Source organism: Perognathus longimembris, chromosome 20 (assembly GCF_023159225.1).
Source record: "Perognathus longimembris pacificus isolate PPM17 chromosome 20, ASM2315922v1, whole genome shotgun sequence".
Lineage (NCBI taxonomy): Eukaryota > Metazoa > Chordata > Mammalia > Rodentia > Heteromyidae > Perognathus > Perognathus longimembris.
In genome coordinates, this window is record NC_063180.1 from 44,876,161 (window position 1) to 44,903,586 (window position 27,426).

The window sequence follows — 27,426 nt, forward strand, 5'->3', positions numbered from 1 at the left end:
GTTAGCGCGAGCAAAGGCAGGGCTTCTCTTCCCAGGGTGAATAAAGAATAACATTAACACACACTTCATTCGCATTCTAGGGAAGCAAGTCCTTATTACATGAGTTACTTGTTTGTCCTTCCAGCCTTTATGTAACAACTACCTCTTGTTAGGTGAGAGTTAAGCTATTCTTTCAGTCCTCGAGAATCAGGTGCGCCCCTCTAGCAGGGCGCTGCGGGTTCACCCCTGTAATCCCAGCTACTCAGGAGCTGAGAGCGGAAGCGCTCAGTTGGAAATCAGACGGGGCAGGTCCACCTGAGACCCAGCTCCGGCTCCACTTAGCCAGCAGAAAGAGCTTGTTGTTGCTGTTGGAGACCTGGACTGGAATTCGGTACCCAAGGCTTCTACTCACGAGCTGGCGCTGTACCAGTGGAGCCCTGGGGTGAAAGATGGAAGGCAGCCTGGGCCAGAAGGGCCTGGAGACTCCCATCTCCAAGGAACCACTGGAAAACAAGTACAGCTATGGCTCCACGTGGCCAGCCTTGCACAAAAGATCTAGCCAGTGCCCAGGCCCCGAGTTCAAGACACACACAAACTCTGCCTCTATGCAAACTCAATACAAGCTACCATATACTAAAACTATCTGTGTGCGCAGCTCTTTCCCACTGCACTCTCAGAAACCATAATTTATATATTATATACATATATATTTGCCAGTCCTGAGGCTCAAACCTCAGGGCCTGAGCACTGTCCCTGGCTTCTTTTTGCTCAAGGCTAGCACTCTGCCACTTGAGCCACAGCGCCACTTCTGGCCATTTTCTGTCTATGTGGTGCTGGGGAATTGAACCCAGGGCCTCATGTATATGAGGTGGGTTTGGCGGGGCCTTGGGATCCGCACACAGACGGTATTTCTCAGCGTCTCTAACGCTGCTGGACTCACGTGACAGCATTCCGGCCAAACGGAGTGCGCGCGCGTGGGACTTCCAGGAAGCTCTTGGAAAGCCAGGGCTGTCCTTTCTGTCCTTGCTTTCTTCCTTCGCGCTGCCAGGAATCTCAAGCTGCTGGCTGCTGGCCAAGTGGCTATTTTGGACCTGAGGTGACCTTGAGATGACCTTGAGAAGGCAGGCGTGCTGTGCCGCAGACAGGCGCGGGCCGCCGGCTTGGGGACCGGCTCCTCTCGGCTCGCGCACCGAGCCCCGGTCCACAGTCAGCCGCCAGCCTGGCTCTCGTGTCCCGAGAAACCCTCGGCACTTCCGGCCCTCGCCCGCGTGGCGGTGGCGGCAGCTGCCGAGTCCGTCCCAACAGCACCGGGAGACGGCTGAGGCTGGGTGTGAGGGAGGAAGGAGCCAAGACCAACAAGACCCACCGAGGCCACCGGGCGGCCACCGGGCATGCCCCAGCGAGCTGCCCTCCCCCGCCCCAGGACCCAGGCGCACACCCGCCTTCCTAGCTACGCCCCAGGATGAGGTCCAAGGACGCCAGTTCAAAGCCAGCCTGGGCAGGAAGAGCTGTGAGACAATTATTTCCAATTCACCAGCAAAAAGCTGGAGGTGGAGCGATGGCCCAAGAGGTAGAGTGCCAGCCTCGAACAGAAAAGTCAAAAGATTGCGCCTACGCCCTGAGTTCCAGCTGGTACGAAAAAGGAAAAAAAGCAAGCTCTGTGGAAACTGTCAGCAAATCAGTGTACAGCACTCTCGACTGCGTAAGGGGCAGGTTTATTCGTATTTTTTTTTGCTGGTCCTGGAGCTTGAATTTCTTCTTTGCTCAAGGCTGGTGTTGTACCACTTGAGCCACGGCTCCCTTCCCTGGCTTTTTCTTTGGGGGTGTGTGTGTGTCGTTCCTTGGAGTTGAGTCTCCCTGGACTCTCGTGCCCGGGGCGCCAGCTCTCAGCCTCCTGAGCAGCGGGGTGACACCGCGAGCCACCAGCGGCTGCCCACGGCAGTGATGTTTAAAATGCTGCTCTTTGGGCACAACCTGTCCCTTCTGGCCAAAGATCAACTGCCAGGGTAGCTGACTCTGAACATCCTTGAGTGGACTCCAGCACGCGCTGCTGCTGTCACCGCAGTTACTGTGGCCGTGGCACAGTGAAGACACTCTGTGAATGAGCGCTCCCGGCGGAGCCGGCTCTGCCCGGGGGCCCCGCGAGCAGGACCGGGCTCGTCACCGCGCAAGCAGAGGCAGACCCCGTGGGTGCCACACGGCAGAGTTTTAATGAGACAAACGGCAAGCAAGCACACCGATTACAAAACAACAACAAAGAAAACCAGTTTAATTACAAAAAACACGCGTACAGAAAACGTGGCATCTCAACAGTTCCAAACACAGGAGGCACGTGACGTGTTTTCTAAAATGTGTCAGAAACTAAACACCTTTGTCTCCCTTTCCGCGGCTGCTCCTGGTTTTAAGGAAAATGAAACAGGGAGCCGGGTGGACGCTCGGAGCCGGCGGGTTGCTTCTCGGGGGAGCCACGGGAGTGTGGTCACATGGAGGAATTTGCTAGAAAACAAGTCTCTGTGCCTTGTGGAGGGGAGGCGAGGGGGCGGCACGGATCGGCTCCCCAGAATCCGGCAGTGATGAGGGTGACTCCCACCAGGCTGAGTCAGGTGGGGCACCCAGCAAGGGCCGGGCATTGGCATATGCAAATGAGATGCAAATGAGACCAATCCCCCAGAGGGCGGGGCTGTGGGAACCGGGAAGCCGCTCCCTGGGGGGAACAAGGGCAGGGCACGGCAGACACCGAGTCCGGCGTGGCCTTCACAGGCACGGGCTCTCGAGAGGGGCCCGGCTTCACAGCAGCGCACCAGCAAGGGGCCCCGGCCCCCCCCAAACTTCAGTGCACCATCGTCTACAGAACGCTGTCGCTGCTTTATCCCCCTTGGACTAAGTGAGGAGCGGGGGAGAGCGCCTGCAGCCATGTGGTGGGGTTCAGCCTGCCCCCACCCCCATGAAACAGGAGAGGGGCCACATGCCCCCCCCCCAAGCCTTTGGACGAAGTGGGGTGCAGGGGGGATGGGACCTGCAGCCAAGTGCTGGGGTTCAGCCTGCACCTTTGGGGGGGGAGGAGGGCGGGATAATGGGGGCAAAGGAAGGCAGGACCCCAAGCAGAGGCAGAACTTCCGATTTTGCTGTTAAAAACCCAACATCTTCTGCTAAGAGGAGGAGGGAGGGAGGAGGGGAGGGGAGGGGAAGAGGGAAGGGAGGGGAGAAGGGAGGGAGGGGAGGAGGGAGAGGAGGGAGGGGATGAGGGAAGGAAGGAGGGAGAGGAGGGAGGGAGGGGAGGAGGAAGAGGAGGGAGGGGTGGAGGGAAGGAGGGAGAGGAGGAGGGAAGGAAGGAGGGAGGGAGAGAGGGAGGGAGGGGAGGGAGGAGGGAGGGAGGGGAAGAGGGAGAGGAGGAGGGAGGGAAGAAGGGGAGGAGGGAAGGAAGGGGATTTTTTTCCACAGACTCAGCAATGGCTACAGAAGGACAAAGCATGTGTGAATCCCTCTGCCGTCTGTCTGCCGTTTCCCTCCTGGTCACTGGGTCCCCCCAAGGAGAACGGGGGGGGGGAGGACCCCCAATTCCACTTAAACTTGGGCTTGCTTTGACTTCCTCCCTCGGGTTTCCCAGTGACACACACACACAAGGCCCCACAGGACACTGGCCAGCGCTGGGGATGGGGAGAGGGCGGCCGGGGGCGGGGCCGTCGGGGGCGGGGGCGGGGCCGTCGGGGGGCGGGGCTGGCCGGGCTGAGCGTTGGGAGCGCGCGCTCTCCTCCCCCCTCCCTCTCCCCCCCTCCCCCTCCCCCCCGGGGTCCGCGAGGAGCTCCTTTCCTCCCGGGCAGCAGGCGATGATGGCGATGGCGGAGGGAGAGGACTGGGCCCATCCAGTGAGAGGCTCGGGTCCCTGCCGGGCCCAAGCCCAGGGGTCGGAAAATGGAGAGGCGCAACCGGGTATGGGTGAAGCAGAGAAAAAAAACAATCCACCCCAAGCATCGAGCAAGTGACGGCTAAGTACAAGGCAAACAAACCAACAGGAAACGCTGGGGTGCCGCCCTGGAGGGCGGGGCGGCCTCGGCGGGGAGGGCGCCCCCCCCCCCCCCCCGCGGTGCTCAGTCCTCCTCCTCCGCGGCTCTCCATCCGCAGGTCCACAGACGGCTCCTCACTGCACGCCGCACACACGCGGAGCCTCTCGGAGGGACCCCTCGGGCCTGGAGAATTCGGGGGACGGAGGGGAGAAGCGGAGAGCGGCGGGTTAGCTGGGGCAGGCCGGGCGTGGGGCGCGCGCCCGTGTATCTCATGCGTGGGAAGCTGAGGCCCGGCCTGTGGTTCCAGCCCGACCAGCCCGAGTGTGCGCCGCAGGACCAGCTCCACGCCAGAGGCGGTCCACACTCGCCCAGCCCCGCGGGAGGCACACGGAGGTAGACGGGGTGCAGGCTGGCCGCGGGCCGGTGGCTCACACCTGTCTTCCTAGCCACTCAGGAGGCTGCGATCCGAGGATCCTGGTTCAAAGCCAGCCTGGGCAGCAAAGGCCAGGGGCCTCTGCTCTCCATGAACCAGAAGTGGCGCTGTGGCTCAAAGTGGTAGAGTACTAGCCTTGAGCAGAAAAGCTCCGGGACAGCACAGGTCCCGAGCTCGAGGCCCACGACTGACCCAAGTAACCAAACCAAATCAAACCAAAAACCAACCCCAGTGAGAGCTTATCTTAGAAATGACCACTGCAAAAGGGTCTGGGCAGTGGCTCAAGTGGTAGAGGGCCAATCTAGCACACTGAAGCCCTGAGTTCAAATCTCTGCCTGCAGAAAGCTTTCTCTTCAAAAGGGATGAAGCAAGGAGCAGTGTCTGTCAGTGAAGGAGCTGCAGTCAGCCGGAGGGGTTTGGGGTAACAATTCAGTGACAAGAGCGGCCTGGCTCGAATCCGGCCCCACAGAAAAGAAAGGCACCAGCGCTAAACTCGGGGGAGCGGCTCCCAGAGACCCGGCTGAGGAAGGGAGGTCAGCATCCTCCCTCAGCACAAAGAACCTGTGGCCAATCAAAACCAACTTTCTTCAAGCATAAATCTGAGGATATCTGTCTGTGTAGGAATGTGTTATACGCTATGCTCAATAAATGTTCTGGAGTTGGTAAAAATGCAATCATGTGAGAAATGTATTCTTTTGGCTGAGCGCTGGTGTCCACACGGGTAATCTTAGCTACTTAGGGGGGTGAACTCTGGAGGTTTACCGCTAGACGCTAAGCCTGGGCAGGCGAAGTCCACGAGACTCGGTTGATTCTGAAATAACCATCAAAAAGCTGGGCTGGGGCTGGGACTTGGCACTAGGGCTGGGACTGGCTTAGTGGTAGAGCGCTCACCTTGTCTACATGAAGCCCTGGGTTCCGTTCCTCAGCACATGTATGGACAAAGCCAGAAGCTGCACTGTGGCTCAAGTGGCAGAGTGCTAGCCTTGAGCAAAAAGAAGCCAGGGACAGTGCTCAGGCCCTGAGTTCAAGGCCCAGGACTGGCAAAAAAAGAAAAGCTAGGCTGGAGGTGTGTGTCAAGTGCTATTGGAGTGAGCGCCTTGAACTCGAGCCTCAGAACCTCAGTACCGCTCCCCTCGCCCCAAAGGATAGATACCTTTTTCAATTCTCAAACAGCCGAGTATGCATCACTGACTCAACTGGGACTGGGCGACAGGTGGTTTTCATGGGTCAGATGGAGCGCTGGCCCTCAGGACACACAGGGCACGGATGGCTCCTCCTGGGCCCCTCCCTGCCGGAGGAATCAGCCCACCAGGCCGGCGAGGCGGAGGACCTCCCACCCTGAGGCGGGCTGGCCACAACTCCCCAACGTCCTCATGGGCTGGAACCTTTTTCCCCCTGTCAGTTGTGGGGCTTGAACTCAGGGCTTGGGCGCCGTCTCCAAGCTCTTCTGCTCAAGGCTGGCGCTCCACCACTTGAGCCAAGGTAACACTTCTGGTTTTCTTGTGGTTCGTGGGTGTTTAGAGTCTCACGGACTTTCCTGCCCAGGCTGGGTTTGAACTAAGATCTTCAGACATCAGCCTCCTGAGTAGCTGGGATGACAGGCATGAGCCAATGGCAGGACTGGAGCCTTTTCTACATCTCTAGTGCTCCAGTGCACGGGTTTCTAGCAGTTTCTGCCCCACCCCAGGCCCTGCCTCATGACGGCTAAGTTCCAGAAGCACCTGGAAGGACAGCTAAGACCGGTGCTCTATTTGTGGAGTCTGTCTGAGCTCCGCAGGTGCAGGCCCGCGCCCCTCCGTGGGATCCAGTCTCCACGCAAAGGGCTGGGTTTCTAAAGACGGCTGTGAGCACTGGACACCCTCTAGCAGGCGGGGACCCGGGGCCTGCCTCCCTCCCTCCCTGGGGGCCGACCGAGAGTGAAGGCTCTGTGGGGCCGGCTCGCGCCCGCGGGTGCTGGGGACATGGGGCCTGGCTGTCGGCACGCCTGTATAATCAAGTCTGGCCGGTGTTCATCACGGCCTTTAGAATTGTTTCATTTGACAGTGGGGGGGGGGGGGAGAAGGGGGGCTGGGATGCAGAAAGCCGCGGTCGCGACGGCTAGCATTTTCAGGCTATTTTTTTTAAGGGCAAGCATCTGCGGATCAGCATGGAGGGCAGTGGTAATGTTCTAATGCTCTTGGCTTTTGGACGGGCCTTCAGCGAGCTCTAGTTTAGACAGAGTTAAGGCAGAGCTCCGAGCGGATGCTGCAAACGGGAGCGGCTGTCCTCCGGCCCTGTGCGCGGCGGGCGGGGCGACTCAGCCCCCCCCCCCCCCACCCCGCGCTCCCTTCACGCCTACGCCAGGCTAATTGAGAACACGCCAGCTCCTGGCGCTCCCAGGCCTCGCTGTACACGCTGCTCTCTCTCTGGGTGGCCGGGGCGGGCGGTAGCGGGGCCGGCTCTGCTCCGCAGGGAGCCCTGCCCGGGAAGCGCCCTGTGCTCCGCCCGCCGCCCGCGGACCCACGCAGCGTGGCCGCGGCGGAGCCTCACGAGACGGACCGAGCGGCTGCCGCCAAGGGCAGGCCCCCGAGGGCCAGGGACCGCTTTCTGCCTTTGTCTCTCTGCCAGCACACAGACCGAGCCAGGGGCTTTGTTTATTCTTGTACATGGTGTGCGACGTCCAAGACCAGCCAGAATATCAATTATGGATGCCCTCGTGCCGCAGGACCAAAGCCTCCGCCGCGCTGCACAGCCGCCCCCGAGCGCCTCACACCCCATCCGGCCCCCAGGCTGCCGCGTTGCGGGGTGGCCTACTGAAGGGGCGCCTGTCCCTCGCAATCTCAGGGACAAACGCCAACGGAGGCGTGTGGACCTGAGGACCGCCAGGGCCAAGAGCCTGCGTGGGAAGACCTCTTCCCGTGGCTGCTCGTCGGAGGAAATCACCTGTCGGCCGCTGCCTACCTCGTCTCTATTTAGCTCATCTCTTTGCCCGCCCTTTGTTGGGACTTGAGCTCAGGACTCGGCTGCTGTCCCCGATCTCTGCTCGGAGCTCTACCGTTGGAAACACAGCGCCACTTCTGGTGTTATGGTGGTTCACTGGAGATAAGAGTCTCACGGCCTTTCCTTGCCTAGGCTGGCTTTGAACCTCAGGTCTCAGCCTCCCGAGTAGCTAGGATGACAGGTGTGAGCCATAGGTGCCCTGCTTGAGGGATGTTTTTTTTCTTCTTCTTCTTTACTGACTGCTTATTCTCTATAGAGCCAGGGCATCAAAGGTTCGCATCACCATTTACCATACAACACTCTGTTATGGAGTGGTAAATGAAAATGCTTTTTACTTACGTAGGTGCACCCCACCCTCCCCGATGGCATCCCCACTTTCCGGGCTTCTCACTGACCCCCTGTAAATCAGTATGGATATTCACCAGGGAAAAGAAACACTCACAATGAAGTGCTATTTATTTTGTTTTGAGAACTGCTTAGGTGTGGTTTCTTCTAAGTGTCTCACCCAGTCTTCAAACCCCATTTTGGAACCTAACATCTGAAAATAAATGCCAAACAAGAGCTGAAGTCCAGCCAACCACAGACTCCTGTTCTTCCATTACCGTTCTGACACACATGGGAGACAGACTGCTTTGATTCTGCTTTCCTAGTATTCTTCGGGAAGATCTTGCTGAGTGGTGTTGGCTTACATCTGTCATTCTAGCTACGTAGGAGGCTGATCAGAGTGAGGATTGTGGTTCAAAGCCAGCCCAGGCAGGAAAGTCTGCAAGACTCTAACTAATCACCAGTCAGAAGTGCAGCTGTGGCTCAAGTGGTGGAGCACTAGCCTTGGGTGAAAAAGCTCAGAGACGGCACCTAGGACCTAAGTTCGAGCTCTAGTACCAGTTAAACACACACACACACACACACGCTTCTAGAAAGATCTTCAGTGGCCACATCGCCCACATCAAGCCCATGTCTCCCCTCACGGAGTGGGGGCCCGGGGGCTCGGCGCCGCCGTGGGCAGGACCCCCTGGAGCACTCACCGGCCCTAGCGGTCCAGCCTGCTCACCACCTCGCGGACGGTGGCGATCAAGTTTTCATTGTCTTGGGGATTTGCTAAAATAATGCTGTGCAGTCTGTTCATGTACGAGTCGATGGTGTCCAGGGTGGGGGTCTCTCCACTTCCTGATGTCGAGAGGGAGGGGGAGAGACCGAGACAGACAGACAGACAGAGAGGGACAGAGAGAGAGAGAGAGAGAATTTGCCATTCAGCTCAACTCTAAACCCCGCCAGCAAACCCACAGAGGAGGAATGGACTCTAGAGCGGTTTGCTCCCTAAATATTTTAATTTTACAGGAAAGACTCTCAGGCCACACAGAAGTGAAATGGGAGTAGCTGGACGCGAGGGAGGCCGCGGCTTTGTGCCGTTCCTGTTCTCCACACAGGCTCTGGGCCCGTGCCTGTCTTCCTGCTCTCGAACAGAGCAGGCCTGGGCATAGTGCTCTCCTCACCGGGCAGGGCCCCGCTGCCCCCCACTTCCTGACCGCCCCCCTACGGGGCAGGGCCCCGCTGCCCCCACCCCGAGCCCCCTCACCGGGCAGGGGCGTGCTGGCGAAGCTGCTGGCCAGCGCCTGGCGCAGGGTCTCCAGGTGCTGCTGCAGGACGGCGTTGCGGCCCCGCTCCTGGACCACGTCGCCCTCCAGCTTCTCCACGGCCGTGCGCATGCTCTCCACGTGCTTCTGCAGGGCCGCGTTCCTCTCCTCAAACTCCATGTTGGACTTGCGGAGCTGGCGGAGCTCCGCCTCGCGAGCTGGGGACGCACAGGGCCCGGCCGGCCGGGCGCGTGACGGGGGGGCTCCCCGGAGCTGCTTTACTCCTCTAGGGCCCCGCGGCCTGGGGCTCGGGCGCGGGGGGGCTGCGGGCGCCGCGGCCCTGACTCTGACTCCCTGTCCACAGTGTGGAGTCCCGGGCAAGCTTCCGTCTGTACGAGGGCTCCGGGCCACGCACGGAAAAGCAACCACACTCGACATGTGCGCTTCTTTTAATGCACAGACCAAAGGAACGTTGACTAAACTGGCCCGGATGCCTTTCCTTGGCCCTTAGGACTTGCCTTGGCTACCGAGCGGAAGCGCGGCAGTTCTTCCAGAAGGAGGGCGAGGGACTCCTGAGAAAATACACCCCGCCCAAGACCCGACACCCAAGGACATAGAAACACCCCACCAGTCAATCACCTTTGCTGTGGTTCAGGAATTCCTCAGTAAATATAGGGATGTCAAAGACGGATCGCTCCTTTACTTCTGTGTCCTTCTGTGAGTGAAGAACACAGTTAGTTCTCCCCCAGAGGCGAGCCAGCCCACAGTGCCCGGGCACCATCATCAGGGGCTCCCCCAGGGCAGCGGGGGGCGGGGGGGGGAACAGCACTGGCCCGGGCATCCCAGGAGTGTACCCAGCCCTCTGAGATGCAGAAACCTTTAAACAGACCTACACGCAGTGCTGGAAGGATGAGTTCAGAACTCGTTTCCCCCTCCCCCTCCCCCTCCCTCCCTTCCTCCCCTCCCTTTTCAGTGCCAGACTGGGGCTTGCACTCAGGGCCCAGGCACTGTCTCTCAACTTGTTTGCTCCAAGTTGGTGCTCTACCACTTGAGGCACAGCTCCACTGCCAGCTCTTTAGAGATTCATTGGAGCTGAGGGTCTCATGGACTCTCCCGCCTGGGCTGCCTTTGAACTGGGATCCTCAGATCTCAGCCTCCCGAATAGCTAGGATTACTGAAGTGACGCTCCAGGTTAAGGAAACCACTTCTTAGCTCTGTGAATAGTCCAACAGTATGGAATTGTGAACAAGGCTGGGGCAGGACATAACGATGAAAGGCTGTGTTTTCAATCATCTCTGTTGGTTGTGCATGTAAAATGCTGGGATAAGACTGTGCCATCTAAGTGTGCAGAGTGGACAGACCCATCAGGCAGAAGTATTCCTGCCATGAGAACTGACAATAGTATTCTACCAGCACTTCTATTTCCTTAAGAAGGGGCCAGCTATCTGAAAAGAGTCCAACCAACCAAAAAACCCCTCAGAAATAAACAGGCTCTATAAATGAGAACACTAACGATTATGTGAGATAGGAAAGAAATAGCAAGGCCGAAAATTAATTCACCAATGAACCATTAACATACAAGTCTTATAAAACCACTGCAAAATATATTCAACTACGATCCTTAAGAACAGAGTCAGTACTTCAAGATGCTGTGGCTGCCATTTCAACAATGCATATGAAGTTAAAAGCATAATAACTATCAATTGTAGGTGTCTTGGCCAGGTGTTTAAAATCTTGCATAATGTCAGACAGTAAAGAGATGAGTAGGGAAGGAGCGCAGAAGAAATTACTGCTAAAACCTGAAGGCTCCAACAACTTTGGAACATGGAGAACAGTGAAGAAAATACCCAGAAATCATTTCTATAAAAACATGTTTAAAGGGAGAGAGAGAATGTATCCTTTTACTTGTTTCACTAGTTTTTATCTTTGAACGCAAAAGTGATTTGATGCCCAATAGAAAAGCTAAGCAGTGCACAGCCTGCAAGAGAATCCCGACAGCTGTTTCTGCTTCCTTCTGCTAATGGCCTGAAAGGGGCTGGCGAATGCAGCAGCTCAACACAGACGTTTAAGATGGAAAGCTGGTTGGGCACTGGTGGCTCACACCTGCCATCCTAGCTATTCATGAGGCTGAGATCTGAGGATCACAGTTCAAAGCCAGCTGGGGCAGGAAAGTCCGTGAGACTCTTTTTGTCGTTGTTGTTTTTGGTGGGGCGCTGTCCCTGGGGTCTTTCACTCAAGGCTGGCGCTCTACCCCTGTGAGCCATAGCGCCACTTCTGGTTTTCTGGTGGTTCATTGGAGATGAGAGTCTCATGGACTCTCCTACCTCAACTCCTCAAATCCTAGCCTCCTGAGTAGCTAGGATTACAGGCGTGAGCCCCCAGTGCCCAGCTTCTATGACACTCATCTCAAAATGGTAGAGCGCTGGCCTTGAATAGAAAAGCCCAGGGACAGCACCCAGGCCCTGAGTTCTAGCTTTATAACTACCACTACCACCACCACCAACCACCACCAACCACCACAACAACAAAAATAAAGGAAAGGAAAGATGGCAATCTGGTGATATGCTCCTATATCCTCAGCACTCAGGAAGCGAGACAGGAGGACAGCAAGTATGAGGCCAGCCTAGGCTACAAATTGAAACACTGCCAAAACAAATAAGTAAGTAAATACAACCAGGAGCAGTGGCCTAGCCTGTGATCCCAATTATTCAGGAAGGGTAACTACGAGCTGACTTAGGGCCACGGAGGTCCAGATGCTCCCCAGCAAAAGCGTGAAGCTATGTGAAAAGCGAGCGAGGTGGAAAGGGCTGGGGGGCGGGTAGGAGGGCGGGGTACGAGGCTCGCCCAGGCCAAAGCTCCATCGTGTGGTGGACGCGCTCGTCCTTTCGGAAGCTCACGGTCTGGGTACAAAACCGGAGGCGGAGGCCCTACCTGAAAACCAGCTAAGGTGGAAAGAATTTGGGGCAAGGCTCAAGTGGTAACCTGGCAATGGAGGCCCTGACTTCAAACCCCACTACAGTTAGTTTCCCAGAACAATTTATAAATAATCAACAGCCATGTCCACGGACAGCCCCAATGCCAACGGGCACGCCTTGCGGGTGGTCTCGTGTATGGGGTGGGCGGCTCTGGAAGGGAGCACCTGCACTGCCCGGGACGGGCTCTGGGCTCTCCTCTGGGCTGGCTCGCCCCACGCTGGAGCCTGGTTAGTCCATTGCTTCAGGACCCCAGGACCGATCTCACCCAAGTACCCCCCGAACGCTGCGCCACCCCAAGCCCAGCAGCGTCCTAGGCAGACGCGTGCCTTCAGTCTCCTGGATAAGACTGTGTGCCCGCCAGCGGGTGGCGGGGTGCCCAGCTCCTGTTCCCAGGGCCCACAGAGCCCCCTCCCGGGACTGAGCTGCGGGCAGGCTGGAAGTCCGCTCCCTCTGTTGACAGGGCCGTCCCAGGCTAGCTCATCCCGCGAGGGCACGGGCTGTGCGGCTTAAGGGCACTCACACCCCGGCCCTTGGTACAGATCCTGGGAGTGCAAACGGAGACACATTAAAGCAATTAAATGAAACTGTGCAGTCTCTAAACACAACGGAGGGATTCTACTTAACGGCACAGTGGTAATAAAAAGCATCAGCACTCTGCCATTACGGCGGACGTTTCTCCAGCATGCAGAGGATTCTCCCGGGGGCGCGGATAGACTTAAGCTGCTTCAAGTATTGCTCAAGGGATTAAAATCATAAGGATTTGATTACCACCTCGTCGAAAGGGTCTAATTTGTTCAGGCTGAGTGTCATTCTGTCATTTGTCATAAATTAAAGGAGCAACAGAATTATTGTTTCTACCTTCGTGTTCACGCGAGGGGAGACGCCTGGGGGAGGGGGGCCGCGAACTCCGGGCCGAGGGGCTGCTCCTCTCTCAGAAGACAGCGCGGACAGCTTCGCTCTGGCCTTGCCTTTTAGATACTGGGTGCAGCTCGGAGAACACAGGAGCGCTCCTCTGAGCGGAGCCTCTTTGGCTGTGCTCCAGGCTCAAGGTCAGACTTCCCGAGAGGAAGAGGGGGCTCTGAGTGCCCTTGACGTTGGGGACCAGGCTTACTCGGGCGAGCCAGGCCGCAGTGGCTTCGTGCAGAGCACACGGCCTCCCATCAGCGGTTACGCTTCCGTAACTCCCATCACGTTAAGCAAGCCAGGCCTGGCGTCCATGGCTCCCGCCTGTCACGCTGGCTCCCTGGGAGGCTGAGATTAGGAGAATTGTAGTTCAAAGCCAGCCCAGGCAGAAAAATTCACAAGACCCCTTTCTCAACCAATGGCTGGGCACTGTAGTGTACACCCGCCATCTTGGCTACTCGGGAGACTGAGATCAAGAGAACTGGGGTTCTAGGCCAGTCTGGGGAATGAAGCCCATGAGATTACATTTGAATGGGAGAAGCTAGGCCCGGCAACATGCTTATTATCAAAACGATGACAGGAAGCTTAAAATAGGTGAATCAGGGTCCAGGCGCATGTCTGGGAAGGAAGCTAAAACCAATCTCAAAAATAATTGGTGCAGGGCTGGGGATATGGCCTAGTGGCAAGAGTGCTTGCCTCGTATACATGAGGCCCTGGGTTCAATTCCCCAGCACCACATAGACAGAAAACGGCCAGAAGTGGCGCTGTGGCTCAGGTGGCAGGGTGCTATACTTGAGCAAAAAGAAGCCAGGGACGGTGCTCAGGCCCTGAGTCCAAGCCCCATGACTGGCCAAAAAAAAAAAAAAAAAAAAAAAAAAATTGGTGCAAAAATGGGCTGGTGGTGTGGCTCAAGCAGTAAAGCACCCATCCAGTAAGTCTAAAGGCCCTGAGTTCAAACCCTAGTATTGGAAAAAAAGAAAGACACACAAGGAAACCACAACTTAACCAATCTGGTTCTCTTATGCTACAATTGCTCTGAAAATAGCTAGCTGAGGAAATATATTATTCAAGGGGAACAAAAATATATTATTCAAGGGGAACAAAGTGAGAGGCATTCGCGAGATCTAGAGCCTGGCTCTGAAATATCGACCTGCTTGGCACAGCAGCCAAGACAAGGCGTTCTCCACACCCAGAGCCCCCGCTGGCTGTCCCGGAGCAGAAAATCCCACAGAGACCCATGGCAAAAATGACAGAAATGCCAGTCCTAACGTCTATCATACCAATATACTGCAACAAAATGCTTTGCTTCTCAAATCAACGGCAGCAGCGAATAACAACTTCTAGACCTGACTGAAGTTACCCTATCTTTTCTGACTGTAACTATAGACACTACTAAAGACAAAAATGCCACATATTATTTGGCCAGGATAATCCATGGTGAGAAAATGCCCTATCGACTCAGGTTCCTCTCGGAATCCTGCCTTGTGATCACTGAAGTAAAGAGGCAATCAAGTAAGGCAAAAAGAGGTGCGGTCATTTCGTGATATTGGTGATAGCACCCAGAGGTGAGCGTGGGTGGCTCACCCATGTAAACCTAGCTACGTAGGAAGCTGAGCTTAGGATTGCAGTTCAAAGCCAGCTCAGACAGCAAAGTCCACAGACTCTTATCTCCAATAAAAGCTACTAAAAAAAAGCCTAGAGTAGAACTGTGGTTCAGGTGGTAAAATGCTAGCCTTGAGCCAAAGAAACTCAGGGACAATGCCCAGGCCCTGAATTCAAGCCCCAGGACTGGCATAAACAACAACAACTAGAACTAAGTACACAGGTGTCTGGTATTTTGGAAAGCATCTAACCTTATTCAGCTTTCATTTAAAATGCAAAGTATACATATGAAGTTTCTCAAGCAATATATATTCAAAAACACTGTCATCCTACCTAAGTGTAGGGAAAGATCACATACAACTAACTTAAATTGGATTTATATAAAGAATAAAGTGCTAGTATTTACTATGCCTCCCATGTTATAATCCATGGATCCATTTAATCTACTGGATATGTGAACCTCAGTTTTTTCTCTATGTCTTAAAAAGTCATCAAATTAGTTATGACAGCTATAATCTCAAGATAAATGAGTTACTAATTTGAAAGAAATGATTCCCTCAGCTTAGTTTTTTTTACCCAATTTCCTATAAAAGAATACATAACCCTCCTCCCAACCCACTGTGGTTTCAAGTCATCTTTGGGTTCTATAAAAAGCAGTTGTTTTATCTCCTGGCTGCAGAGCACCATGCAGGACGCAAGGGGCTGGATACGAAGAGAGAAGCTAGACCGCTGTGCTTCACAGAGATCACGCACACACCGCCCAAGGATGTGAACTGAGGCACCGAGCGTGCTCAGCACCGGGCCGGACCAGCCGCCTGCACCGCAAGCAAGCTCACGCACACAAAGGCTGCTGGGTAAAGTCACGGAAGATGAGGCAACTGAAGGAGGAGGTGACATTGAAATAGGGCTAGAAAGAGGTCTAGAGGACTGCGGGGCGGGGGCGGGAGGACAGGGGGGCAGAGGCGGCATGGATAAGGGAGGGAGAGAGTCTTAGAAACAGTCTTGGAGCCCAGGCCTGAGGCAGGGCGGGGAGGGGCCTGGAGCGAGGTGAGCAGCAGAGGCTCTCAAGGGATTCAGAGTGAGAAGGAGGCACTTAACCACACAACACCCCGATTCCGGAGTCAATGTGTCTGCTGAGCACTGCCTTTTTGGGTTTTTTTTGCCAGTCCTGGGGCTTGAACTCAGGGCCTGGGCACTGTCCCTGGCTTCTTTTTTGCTCAAGGCTAGCACTCTGCCACTTGAGCCACAGCGCCACTTCTGGCCGTTTTGTATATAGGTGGTGCTGGGAAATCGAACCCAGGGCTTCATGTATATGAGGGCGAGCATTCTTGCCACTAGGCCATATTCCCAGCCCTGAGCACTGCCATTTTAAAGCACGGAATTACCCTAGATTTTACTTCCTCATGGTCATGTATTAAGCACAGCCCACACACATGTGCAGCAGAGACAACAGACACAGGCCTGCACACACAGAAACCTGGGTGGAGGGCTGGGGATATGGCCTAGTGGCAAGAGTGCCTGCCTTGGATACACGAGGCCCTAGGTTCGATTCCCCAGCACCACATATACAGAAAACGGCCAGAAGCGGCACTGTGGCTCAAGTGGCAGAGTGCTAGCCTTGAGCGGGAAGAAGCCAGGGACAGTGCTCAGGCCCTGAGTCCAAGGCCCGGGACTGGCCACAAAAAAAAAAAAAAAAAAAAAAAAAGAAACCTGGGCGGAAATCCTATTAACAGGAGAAGGGAGGCCAGTAAATATACATATGCCAGAGAAGGTGCGGGAACCGGTGGGGAAACACACAAACCAGGCTACTGCCATTTGTGCTCTGCTGGAATTGTAGCTGAGCAGTTCACTTCAACCAAATCGGCTTTCCCTAAGTAACACCTTTCTGAAAGCGAGACTGCAGCATTTGAGGGTAAAATATGGTCAGGCTGTAGCTTTCGGCAGGCTGTCCTTCCTACATTTCCTCTGAATTCTGCCCAATAAAACAGGCACACCCTGGGGCTATGCACCGCCGTTCAAAGCGAGCCCTGTGACCCTGATGCCCGGCGTGATGGCCGGGTAGAGTGACGCACGCTGTCACCTCCAGCAATGTCCAGGCCAGCCCCGGGAGAAAGCAAGACCCCGTGGGGCAGGAAAACTATCATTCATTGAAGTAAGTGCAAGCGGGAGCTTGGCACCAGTGGCTCACACTTGGAATCCCAGCTACTCAGGAGGCTGAGATCTGAGGACCAGGGGTCAAACCAGACCGGGCAGGAAAGCGTGTGAGACTCTCATCTCCAATTAAACACCCCCTTCCTTCCCCCCCAAAAAAAGCCTGAAGTGGCGCTGTGGCTCAAGTGGTAGAGCACCATGGTGCCTTGAGCAGGAAAGCTCAGGGGCAGCACCCAGGCCCTGGGTTCAAGCCTCAGGACAGGCACCAAAGACAAGAAAGAACACAAGAGTGTTTCCAATCAGCAATGATGTTGTGAATACACATGAGATGTAGAAAGAAGCGAATTACTTACCTCATGATCATGAGCGGCCTGTCGGGCTGCATCTAAAAGTTGGAAAGAATAAACAGTAAGAAAAAGAAAATATCAAAACCTAAGTGCATAAGGATGCCCAGCTCAACCTGCTGTGACAGTAGACCTCACCACACGTAGCACTGTTTTCAGTCCCAGCTTCACTAATGGGGGGGGGGGTCAGCGCTGGTTCGAGGCCCCCCTCACCTGCAGGGGACGCAGTTCGGCCCCGGAGGATGGCAGCTACGGTTCAGATCCCCAGCACGGGGCGGGAGGGAAGGCAGGAAACATGCCAAAGGCTGTTGGCACAACTCAGCAGGCTAGCTGCCCAACGGGGAGAAGATGCCCCCGGCTAAGGGCTGAGGCGTGTGGGTGGCGCTCCTTTGGCAGTGTTTGCTGCAGGAGGGGGGCTTGAAGGAACACACGTGTGCGGTGTAACGAACCGGTGTAACAGAACCAAACACCCGCGCATCCGGGGATTTCTGCTATCTTGCTCACCGTTGCGTCCTTGGTGCCTACAGAAGAGCCTGACAGCTCATGGGTTTCTGACTCCATGCGTGTCTGAATGACTGAATGGAGATCATGGGGGGGGGGGGGCAATGGAAAGCTCAGGAGAGCAAGGGAACAAGGCAGTGATACTTTAGCTCATGTCAGAGGTGGAGAAATGCTTCAGCGAGAATTAGGATAAGGAGAGCAGGTCTTGGAGCTGAGCCAAGTATTTGGATTCTGGAGGTGGAAAACGAATCAGAAATTCTACGCGGGAGCAACATCTTACTAAGACCCAAGGTGATGCTCGTAAGTAAGCATATGCCAGCAGCACACTTTCTACTTGTCACCTCCACGGGCGGCTCAGCAATGCCCGGCAGGCGGGGCGCGGCGGCGGCGGGCTCCCATACCTTGCCTGTGAGATTTGCCTTTCTGACGGTCCTGCGTTTTCCTACTGAAGACCTTGTAGGCCTCGGTCTTCTGGTACTGCTCCAGCTCCTTCATGTACCGCTCCTTGTCTCTGTCTGCTTCGTCAAGGTAGCGCTAGGACACAAACATGCAACTATTTTCAAGATGCTAAGACCTTACTTAGGTAAAATATCGGTGGCCCATTTGAATTAGAATATGAGAAACAGTACACAGGAAAAAATGCTTTAGGAGAGAACCAGAAAAAACACAAACCATCATATGACTGGAATAAGATCTCTCAATTATAGAAGAACTGATTCTCCCTTTCTAGCTTATTGATTGCCTTTCCGAGTTCGGTGGAGTCCAGCTCTACTGAGATGACGCTCATAAAAAATTTACAAAGACTGCCATTATTCCTCTAAGTGTGTCGGCAGACCTGTGCACGGCCGCCGGCCCCCAGGAGAGCTGCACATGCTTTGGCACACTTAGCCTTCCCAGAGGAAGGAAGGGAATAGTACTTTGTTTTCTGATCCCCACTGCATTTTGTGGGGATGATGTCATAGGTCACTGGACCTCTCAGGAGTCAGGAGAGTGGAGCACTCATGTTGGGGAGACACACAGTGCAGGAAAAGAATGACCTCATCCATGGGCTGGTGAGAGCCCGTGCCTAGGTGCTCTGCTTGCGCGGTGGAGTACGTAAACCAGGTCCACAGGTCTGCTGGATGACGCTGTTTCGTGCTTTCCCCATTTCGTTCATCACATTCAGTATAAAAAATATACAAATATTGCTCCTAAATGAACACAAGAGGCAGAAGTCACATTAAAGGTCCTTTTCCCTAGGAAAGCTCAGTGGAAGGGAAACCCAATTAATCAGGTCTAAGACAACATGAGCAACAAAACAAGTGCAGGAATTACAAAACCACTGGAAAAAGAAATCCAGATGGTTAATACTATTACTGGTCATTTATTATTCCAGTGATAGACAGACAACAAGCAAAGACACAGAAGTATAAAGAGGAAGACTCCTGCTTAGATTCAAAAGCTGAGGGCCAACTGGCAAATGTGTGGGAAGTGCTGGGGTAGGAAAAAAATAACCATTCTTTCTGCACCATAATGATAAAAGAGTGTATCAGGCAGAAATTAGCAATGGATGCTAAATCTAGGGCAACATTTTTGATGTAAACAGGCTACCTGCATGTCCTTTTTTTTTCTTTTTCTTTTTTTTGCCAGTCCTGGGGCTTGAACTCAGGGCCTGAGCACTGTCCCTGGCTTCTTTCTGCTCAAGGCTAGCACTCTGCCACTTGAGCCACAGCGCCACTTCCGGCCGTTTTCTATATATGTGGTGCTGGGGAATCGAACTCAGGGCTTCATGTATATGAGGCAAGCACTCTACCGCTAGGCCATAGTCCCAGCCCCTGCATGTCCTTAAAATCTCTCCCCACTAAATGAACTATGCAACTTGGGGACAGGGATGAGAGGGGAAAAATGGGGGAGAGCAGAGGAAGGGTGACACCACCCCAAAAGAATTGCACTGACTTATGAAATGGCAACCCTTCTGCTACAACACCTTAACAATGATAAAGATTATAATTAAAAAATTTAACAACACAACCCTCCCCAATGAGGGGACGGGTGGGTCACGAGAGCTGGGGGACAACAACGGAAGGGGTGACGTTGATCAAGACGCATCATACCCACAGCCTAATATGTTGAGTTGAAATCCCTGTGTACAACTACTTAGAGATAATTAAGAAAATAAGTTAAAAAAGTCTCTCCCCACAGATGATTTATTAATAAATACAAGGGAGAATTAAAAAAATTAGCAGGTAAATAGAATTAACATTACTAACGAGGAATAAAAGGACACCAATACTGTGAGAAAGATACCACCCTCACAGCATTCTGACAAAGAACACATAACCAGCCCTAATCACAAATACTAATGAGAAGTGCTCTGTGAAAAATAACAAAAGCAAGAACAACAACACAAAGCAGGGGGCCAGATTGGGGTGAGGCCAACTGTACTCTTTTCTTTCTTTCTTTCTTTTTTTTTTTTTTTGGCCAGTCCTGGGCCTTGGACTCAGGGCCCGAGCACTGTCCCTGGCTTCTTCCCGCTCAAGGCTAGCACTCTGCCTCTTGAGCCACAGCGCCGCTTCTGGCCGTTTTTTCTGTATATGTGGTGCTGGGGAATCGAACCTAGGGCCTCGTGTATCCCAGGCAGGCACTCTTGCCACTAGGCTATATCCCCAGCCCTCTTTCTTTTTTAAGTTGGTAATTTTTTATTGAGCCTTTTAGATTACAATATGAGATCAAAGGATGAAGTACTCCTTAACCAATATTTTACACAGCTATACCAAAATATTTTAGATTCACAGGACTTACACAGGGTTGCATTTAAGAAAAATTGGTACCAACTATATAAACACATCTTAACTCTTTGGATTTTCCAGCTGACTATTCAAATCTAAGTTTCGAGGCCAAGTTTTATCACTGTTGTGCTCTTCAGATCTGAAGCACTATTTTAATCGATGTCCACTAATTCGACTTCAAAAACGAGTTTTGCATTTGGTGGAATTTTGGCATCAGGCGGTCCTTTCTTCCCATAAGCCCATTCTGGCTCAATCTCCAGTGGAGCTTTTCCTCCTTTACTCATAGTCAAATGGCTTCATCCCATCCTCTGACAACTTTACCTACTCCAACCTCAAGACTGAAAGGCGCTTTTCTTCTTCTTTGAACTTGTTTGAACATTAGTATCAATGAAAAACAGCAGCATCGGGTAGTGTTCTGGTATACCAGCAATGGACAAGAGCTCCCTTTTGGGGAAAGTTTGTTTTATCTCCCTTTTTCAGAATAGATTTTGTGTATTTTGGTGGACCTCCACACAGAGTCTCTTCAGACTTGGTTTCTTTGGGTTTATATCTTCATTAAGCGTCACATCTTTCACTTGCTCAGACTCTTATGCTTTCAGTACCTTTGAAACACGTACTTCCGAAAAGATGGCTACAGGCTGCAACCAAATGCTCCTTATTAGCCGTCCTGGCTATGTTCTTAATGTTTCCTAATAATTTATGCTCTGCCAGAAACGAATCTGAGCTGTTCTCCTGCAGAAACCTGAGGATGTCCTCCAGGGTCCACGCCCACAGCAGGGCCGCCACCATCTTTCCCAGCTGGCCCCAAGGCATGCTTAACAATCAAAGGTGTAGAGACAGACAAACACTCTGGCAGTGTCTCAGCCCAGAAGAAACCAAAGAGAGCAGAGACGAGGCTGTTATGAAGGAATGGTGTCTTCTTAGTATGTGAGTGATAGATTACAACGCTGTGTTAATATTAAATTATGAACTAGATCACTAAGAGAATATCTCTACTCAGTGAGATAGACACTGTAAGGGGCCGGGATATATGGAGAGAGGGAGAGAGAGAGAGAGAGAGAGAGAGAGAGAGAGAGAGAGAGAGAGAGAGAGAGAGAGAGAGAGAGAGAGAGAGAGTTGTTGTTCAAGAACCACTGGAATCGTGAAAGAATTGTCTCAGCAAAGCAAAATTTACTTCTGCAGGAGTCATTAGCCAAAAATCTAGCAAGCAAGCACAGAGCGGGCAGGTTTCTCAAATATTTTACCCCTAAGCCAGCAGGCCCCGCTCTTCTGCTCCAATTAGTAGAGATCAGGCTCACAATCTGCTGTGATTGGCTAGTTTGAAAAGGTGGATTTACATAAGGTAACTTTGAAATAAGAGGAACAGTTCACAAGTAATCTCAAAATATACCCCCACCCTCTGCTATTTCTTGAACAATCGGGTTTGTCTTCTGAGGTGTGTCTTAATTCCATTTAAAAAAAAAAGAATAGTTTAAGACAAAACCTTATATTTCAAAAACCTTATCCTTGTCCCAAAGGGGTTACTCTTTTTCTAACAAAAGCCCACCCCCCAGGCCAAAGCAGGAACCTTAAAGCAAGAGGCTTTGAGAGAAAAGATTTTTGTCACAGTAAGGTAAAATAAAAACAACCTGTGTGTGTGTCTGTGTGTGTGTGTTTAACAGATGGGAAGATACCAAGGTTATCTGTGTACATGTGCTAATATGAGTGCACATGCAAATACAGAGAAATGAGACCCAATGTCAGCCATAGGTAAAAAAAAAAAGGGGGGGGGATTTGGGTATTCTTTGTACCATCATTTTTATAGCTGTAACTTTTTGTGCATTTGAAATAATTTTCTAATTATAAAGCTGACAAAGCAAAACCAAACAACACAAAACGCTTTTCCTATACAACCGACAGCCGTCACCCCAAGTTTCATTACACATTTCGGCTCCTGTTTGAAATATCCCAACAGTGGGCACGCATGAACTCTGCAATGGAGAAAAATAATAGTCTTGTATGGAAAGCCACAATCCCAGTTGTTTGGTTTAATGGTGACTGTGAGCTGCTAGAATACAGGGAGCTACATCTTTAAGAAAATATTTGCTCTGGTTTGTTGTATCCCGTAGGATAGGATCTATTTTAGAGAAGGTTCTATGGGCTGCTGAAAAGAATGTGAATTGCGTGGCTGCTGGGGAAATACTCTGGATGGCTATGAAATCCATTTGGATTATGGTGTCATTTAGTTCAGAGGTTTCTCTGCTCATCTTTTGTTTGGCTGACCTGTCCTCTGGTAACGGTGGAGTGTTGAAGTGTCCTGCTATTATTGTGTTGGGGTCTAATCAGTTTTTGTTAGGTCTAAGAGTGGTTCAAAACAATGATGACGACGGCAAGTGCTCTTTCTCTGCCATTATTTCTTTCCTAATAAGCTTTCCTATCATCTTTACAAAACAGCAACAATAACAACAACAAAACCTATCGACAAGGAAACAAAACGATGATATAAACTACTTTTAGTGGGCTGAGTACCAACTCCATCTCAGCTCTTGGAAAATCTCTGAGCTGAAGTAACTCCCAAGGGAGGCCCCCTCCCTTCCCCCATCTTCCTTCAGTCTGTCTGGAATCCATTTTCAAGTGTCAGGCACAGAAGAGTCGAAGACATAAAAGAAATATAGATCTCTCAGATGCTGCGAAGGTGGTTTTTTTTTTTAAATAAAAAAACCCAACCCAGACCAATCCCACAGTCACTACCATTCCGTACTTGGCCGGCACTGCCCCGGTCCCCGGTCCCCGGCGATCTCCGGGGCACGCAGCACCTCAGCGTGGCCGCAGGGCCGCTTTCTGCCTCGGAGGGGCTCTGCTTTGCGTTTCCTAGTAGGTTCAACGTGCCAGGACGCTGACATTCAACATTTTATGAAAGCAGTAGAATCTTTTCACAAAAATGCTTAATGTGAATGTGAGGATTTTATCAAATGATTTCTCCCCCCCTCATTTTTATTCATGACTTTTTCATTTAACACGGCGGAATAAATTACCTTGATAGATTTCTTTAATTTCTTACTATTGACCCACTTTTCCAAGTAATTTTCTGTGAACTCTGAGTATACAAATCACAGGGGTGCTGCTCTGGCTGAGGGGCGTCGGAAGCCCCTCCTGCCCACACCCCGGCAGCACCCCCGTAGTTTTCCTCTCACTGAGCGGCAGCGGTGGCCGTGAAGGACGTTGCTCTTCGTGCCTCCTTGCGGCTGGGACAAAACTCAAGCACGCACTGTCCACCGCTCTGCCTTTTCTTTTTCTTTTCTTTTTTTGCCAGTCCTGGGGCTTGGACTCAGGGCCCTGGCTTCTTTTTGCTCAAGGCTAGCACTCTGCCGCTTGGGCCACAGCGCCACCTCTGGCCATTTTCTGAATATGTGGTGCTGGGGAATCGAACCCAGGACTTCATGTATGGGAGGCGAGCACTCTTGCCACTAGGCCATATTCCCAGGCCCCAGCTCTGCCTTTTTAAGAGGAACTACTACTATTATTATTATTTGTGCCTTGAACTCAGGGCCTGGGCACTACCCCTGAGCTTTTGGCACTCTTAACACTTGAGCTCCATTTCTGGCTTTTTGGTAGTTAATCTGAGATAAGAGTCTCAGGGACTTTCTTGCTCAGACTGGTTTTGAACCTGATCCTCAGATTCCAGCCTCCCGAGTAAGTAGGATTTCAGGGGAGCCATGGTGAGTGAGACATAACCAAGATCCAGCACAGGGCCCGGAGCAGGGGCGTTACCTGCTTCTCTTCAGGAGGCAGTTTACTCCACTCATTGCCCAACATCCTGGTGATTTCTGGAAACGGGACCTCGGGTCTTTTTGCACGAAGCTGTTCTCGACGCTCGTTCATGAAGCGAACGTATCCCGTAAGTGGGGACTTGGGCGCATTGCTGTCTCGTAGAGGTTTCTTCCTCTTTCTCCCTTTGGACCAACCTCCTCGTTTACTTCGTTGCTAGAAAACAGCCAAGAAGAAAAAGAAAACAAAAGTCAAACAACCACCCCACACCTCAATAACCCAACAGCAACAACAAACAGCAGCATTAAAGCAGGAAAGAGCCAGGTGCCGCGGCGCACGCCCATCATCCCAGTTACTCAGGAGCCTGAGAGCTGAGGATCAGTTTGAAGCCAGCCCGGGCAGGAAAATCCTCATGAGACTCTTATCTCCAATGAGCCACTCAAAAACTGGAAGTGGCACCGTGGCTCAAGTGGTAGAGCATTAGCTTTGAGCGCAAAGAGGCTCAAGGACAGTGCCCAGGCCCTGAGTTCAAGCCCCACAACTGACAAAACAAACAAACAACAACAACAAAAACCATGCCAAGAGCTGGCCTGTAAGGCCCTCGGAGTTCAGAGTCCAGATCTATCCAGGTGAGTGGCAAGTATTCCGGGGGGCTCACCTGCAGGCTCTTTTGGGCATCATACTGGAACCCTGGTAATAAAGGGCTACTCTGGTGCTAACTGTGGGAGAGGACGACAAGAGGGACCTTGTTGTGCAAATGTGGCCTTCAAACTTAATGGGCTCTGGATCCTGACAGAGAAATGTCTCACACACAGCACTGTGCCAGAGAGGCGGGCATTGGCACCGGAGATGAGAGTAAGATGTCACAGGCACTGGGCGAAAGAAGAGACAAGCTGCAGCATAGGGATTAAAAATAATTCATGATGGTGTTTCTTGCTGCTTCTGCTCAAAGACCAGTTTATTTCCCATGGCAAAAAGCACACAGGGTTTTAAATTATTATTTAGGCCTCAGAAAAATTTCAGTGAGGATAATGTATCCAAAATGAAGACTAAATTCCTTGGCTGGATGATTTTGTTCCCTAAGATGTATATTTCATAAAGCCAGAGATCTTTATATAGTGAATTATTAGTTAAATCAAAGATTAAACCAACTTTAAAAGTGCTAAGGAACTAAAAAAGAATCGCAGTGTCACTGATGTTTTACTATGGCCTTTTTCTTGGCCTTTCCAATGAGCCCTAAGATATATTGTATTTTCATTTTTGCTTCGTAACTGAACAAAAGCCTAGTAGTTAATAATGTTTTATGGATTTACAGATTCTTATTACAGAGAAGATAAACACAAAGGGATAAAAAGTGTGTAAAAATTAATTCTTGCACATGAAGTGGTCTGATGACTTGCTGCTTGGCAGGGGGTGTATTTGCTATTAGTTAACAGTCAGGGATAGCACCCAGGCCCTGAGTTCAAAACAGACAAACAAACCAAGATCCTAGGCAAAGCAAGAACGACAAAACAGAACCCTCTGTGGCTTCGATGCCCACCGATGAACACCTCCTCTGCAGCTGCTCTTCTGGAAGCTTCCGAGCAGTGCAGGAGACCTCAGCTCACCTCGTCTTCCTGCCTCTGCTCGCTGCCTTCTGCAGCGTTTGAAGACTCGCTTGGAAGGAGCTGGCTCTGGGCGAGATCCTCTACAAACTCTGGATTGCTTCCGGATGACGTGGCTCCGCTGCCGTAGGGCACCTCGGGGTGCGTGAGCCTGAGCAGCGGGCAGAAGGGCAAAAGTTCAGTAAGAACAGCACGGAAAACGTCCGTCATTTACCCAATTCAAGATCAACTCCTCTGCCAGCTAAAGCACGTGCCAGAGCCTGAATGAATTCATTCCACCACGGCAGTCTATGGAAATGTAGAGTGTTTTCACATAGTTAAGTGTTTGAAAAAGTAGTTCCAGACTTCTCCATGCAGACTTCCTGTTTAACTCAGGGCACGCAATGGAGCCTGACTCTGTGTATGTGTGTGTGCGTGTGTGTGTGCGTGCACGCAATGGAGCCTGACTCTGTGTATGTGTGTGTGTGTGTGTGTGTGTGCGCGTGCGCGCGCATGCATGCACCAGTCGTGGGGCTTGTACTCAGGGGCTGGGTGCTGTCAAGGCTAACTAGTACTCTACCACTTGAGCCACAGCTCCACTTCGGGCTTTTTGAGAGTCTCATGGTCTTTCCTGTCTGGGCTGGCTTCAAACCACCAGCCTCAGATCTCGGCGTCCTGAGTTGCTGGGAGGACAGGCGGGAGCCACCGGCACCTGGCTAGAGCCTGCTTTCTTAGATGCTGCCGCCTTTCACACTGTCTCCAACATGAAGGCAAGCAGTATTAATGGACAACAAGATGAACAGCCATGGACGCTCTGCAGGCAGCGTGCCCCTATCACCAAAGACTTCTTAACGGGCCTAAGAAATCGTTTCCAGCCAGGTGCTGATGCCTCCTGCCTATAACCCTAGCTACTCAGGAGGCTGCGGTCTGAGGGTCATAGCTCTGCGTGCAAAGCCAGCCCAGGCAGACAAATCTGTGAAGCTTTTATCTCCAATTAACCAGCAAAAAGTAGAAAGTGGAGGCATGGCTCAAGTGGTAGAATGCCAGCCATCACTGTAAAAGCTGAGTGAGAGCAGGAGGCTCTGAGTTCAAGCCCCAGGAAATAACCCCCCTTACACTTATAACACAGGCTAGTTCTTCTTCAACACAGTGTCAAGCGATCACCAGGATCAGCTAAGAAAAACATGACGTCCAGCAGGTTCAAGTACGATTCTTCTGGGAGGTGCTGGGGAACAAGCCCAGAGCGTCACGCATGCTTGGGAGGTGCTCTGCCCGGCAATGAACGTTCACAGATGGGGCAGATGCCGGTCACACCTTGCATAGATTTAAAAGCAACGGCGGAATGCAATGCAGAGGCTTGTCAGAGGAGCCAGGGAGGCATGGTGAAGGGAGGGGGCGTGTGGGAAGACTTCACGAAGGAGGCCTGTCTTCAAGATGAAAACACAGCCTTCCAGGCAGGAAAATCAGGGTCCTACAGCCGGGAAGGACACAGATCTGAGGCTAGCAACAGACTAAGAGAAAAACACAGGCAGGACGGAGAGCAGAGGGGAGAAAGCGGAACTACAGGCGGCTGGGATGGAGAGAACGTAATGACTACTTGAGTATCAACAGTGAGGGATAAGCAGGAGTCAAAAACGTGATTGCGAAGCCCGGCACCAGAGGCTCACGCCTGTCACCATAGCTACCCAAGAGGCTGAGATTTGAGGATCATGGTTTCAAGCCAGCCCAAGCAGGAAAGTATCTCCAGTTAACCACCAAAGAGCTGTTTGTGGAGCTGTGGCCGAAGTAAGGGAGCTTGCCTTGAGCAAAAGCAGCTCAGGGACAGTGCTTAGGCCCTAAGTTCAAGCCCCAGGACTTGCTTGCACGCACACACACACACACAC

General features: G+C 52.4%; 1 protein-coding gene and 1 pseudogene across 4 annotated transcripts in view; both read right to left on the bottom strand.

Annotated features, from left to right (window-relative positions):
* Positions 1–3,768: 3,768 nt before the first annotated feature.
* The window catches only part of Hmg20a (high mobility group 20A), a 65,040-nt gene continuing 41,382 nt past the window's right edge, over positions 3,769–27,426 (bottom strand). For 2 of the 4 annotated variants that reach the window (XM_048329680.1, XM_048329676.1), the window contains 8 exons: positions 25,568–25,715; positions 23,964–24,176; positions 17,847–17,979; positions 16,954–16,985; positions 9,609–9,684; positions 8,972–9,187; positions 8,421–8,562; positions 7,769–7,933 (listed from right to left, as the gene is read on the bottom strand). In XM_048329680.1, the coding sequence (XP_048185637.1) occupies positions 8,426–8,562; positions 8,972–9,187; positions 9,609–9,684; positions 16,954–16,985; positions 17,847–17,979; positions 23,964–24,176; positions 25,568–25,715 (955 nt within the window). In that variant the 3' untranslated portion in view covers positions 7,769–7,933; positions 8,421–8,425. Of the gene's footprint in view, positions 4,167–7,768; positions 7,934–8,290; positions 8,563–8,971; positions 9,188–9,608; positions 9,685–16,953; positions 16,986–17,846; positions 17,980–23,963; positions 24,177–25,567; positions 25,716–27,426 lie in introns of those variants that run through there. The other 2 variants (XM_048329677.1, XM_048329679.1) reach the window with 2 other exon arrangements.
* Positions 20,127–21,002, bottom strand: LOC125338894 (annotated as a pseudogene).